Source organism: Pygoscelis adeliae, unplaced genomic scaffold (genome assembly GCF_000699105.1).
Source record: "Pygoscelis adeliae isolate BGI_AS28 unplaced genomic scaffold, ASM69910v1 Scaffold303, whole genome shotgun sequence".
NCBI classification, from domain to species: domain Eukaryota; kingdom Metazoa; phylum Chordata; class Aves; order Sphenisciformes; family Spheniscidae; genus Pygoscelis; species Pygoscelis adeliae.
In genome coordinates, this window is record NW_008824367.1 from 817067 (window position 1) to 818245 (window position 1179).

Below are 1179 nucleotides of genomic sequence, written 5' to 3' on the forward strand. Positions count from 1 at the left end.
GACACCCTCAACCCCCCCGGCCTCCCCCCCTCCCCAGGTACCCCCCCGCGCAGCCTGCCGGGGGGCTCCGCCACCTTCCCCCGGGGGGCTGGGGACGCGTGCTCGGCTCACGCGGCAGGCTCCCGGGGGTGCTCCCCACCCCGAGAACACGCCGGACGAACCAGCCGTGCACCTATCCCCACCGAAATCCCTCCTCCCGTGGCATCACCGCCTTTGCGAGCGTGGCAATGCTCTCGGCTCCTACGAAACAGCGGGGAGCAGCTCTGCCCCGCCGCGGCAGTGCTCGGCCGGGAGCCCTCTCCCGCGGGAGCTGCTCATCCCCGGGCTTCTCTTGCTTATTCTCTCTTCCTTCTCCCTTCTTTTCTCTTCCCAGCTCAAAGCCCCACGGTGGCAGATCCCCTCCAGCAAGCCTACGCAGGCATGCAGCACTATGCAGGTCTCAAACTTTGCTTTGCACTTCTCCCCTCTCGCCCCTCTTCGCTCCTCACCCTTATTTTTGGGGGGGTGAGCATCGCCTTTGGGGCTGGCTGGGGTTGAACCACAGGACTAGGGCAGCGTGCTTGGGCAGGGCTTAACGCGGTGATGCACCGAGTGCGGTGTGCCGTACCCTGGGGCAGCGATGGGGGTGACGTCGATGCAGAGCGCCTTCCCCTCGTCCCCAGCAATGCGGATGTGCTCCCGGCACGGCCCTCCGTGCAAATTTTGGATGGAGGAAAGTGAGTTCTAATGCCCACTGGGCTGAGAGAACTCCGTGAGGGAGAGCTGGCAGCGGTACCCAGGAGAGGGGGTGAGGTTTGGGCGGTGATAGAGAGCCAGCTCGACGCTGGTTCCTGCCGACATGCCAGCCCACTGGTAGAGACGGCCTTGGAGGCACCGAGACATCAAAAATTGTCAGATGTTTGTCACGTGGCCGAATCCGATGGCCGGGGAGATGGGACGTGGAGAGAAGGGAGTCAAAGCATCCAGTGGAAGTATGTTGAGCCTGGCAGCCATTTAATTAGGAGCTCTAACAGTGATTTTCAGATTTTCAACAGAAAATCAAGTTTTGGACCCCCAATTGTTGCTTTTTTTCAACCAAAAGTGCCGGCTTTCCTCAACCTTGAGGCCATATTACTGCTGCCACCAGCGTCCCTCCTGGGAGAGCCATTGCGCACCGGGCATGCCGGGAGACCTGGGGCC

General features: G+C 61.9%; 1 protein-coding gene across 1 annotated transcript in view; it reads left to right on the plus strand.

Annotated features, from left to right (window-relative positions):
- Positions 1-1179, plus strand: part of CELF6 (CUGBP, Elav-like family member 6) — a 19173-nt gene that overhangs the window by 16169 nt on the left and 1825 nt on the right. The window contains exon 5 of the mRNA XM_009319921.1: positions 38-436. Within this exon, the coding sequence (XP_009318196.1) occupies positions 38-436 (399 nt within the window). The remainder of the gene's footprint in view (positions 1-37; positions 437-1179) is intronic.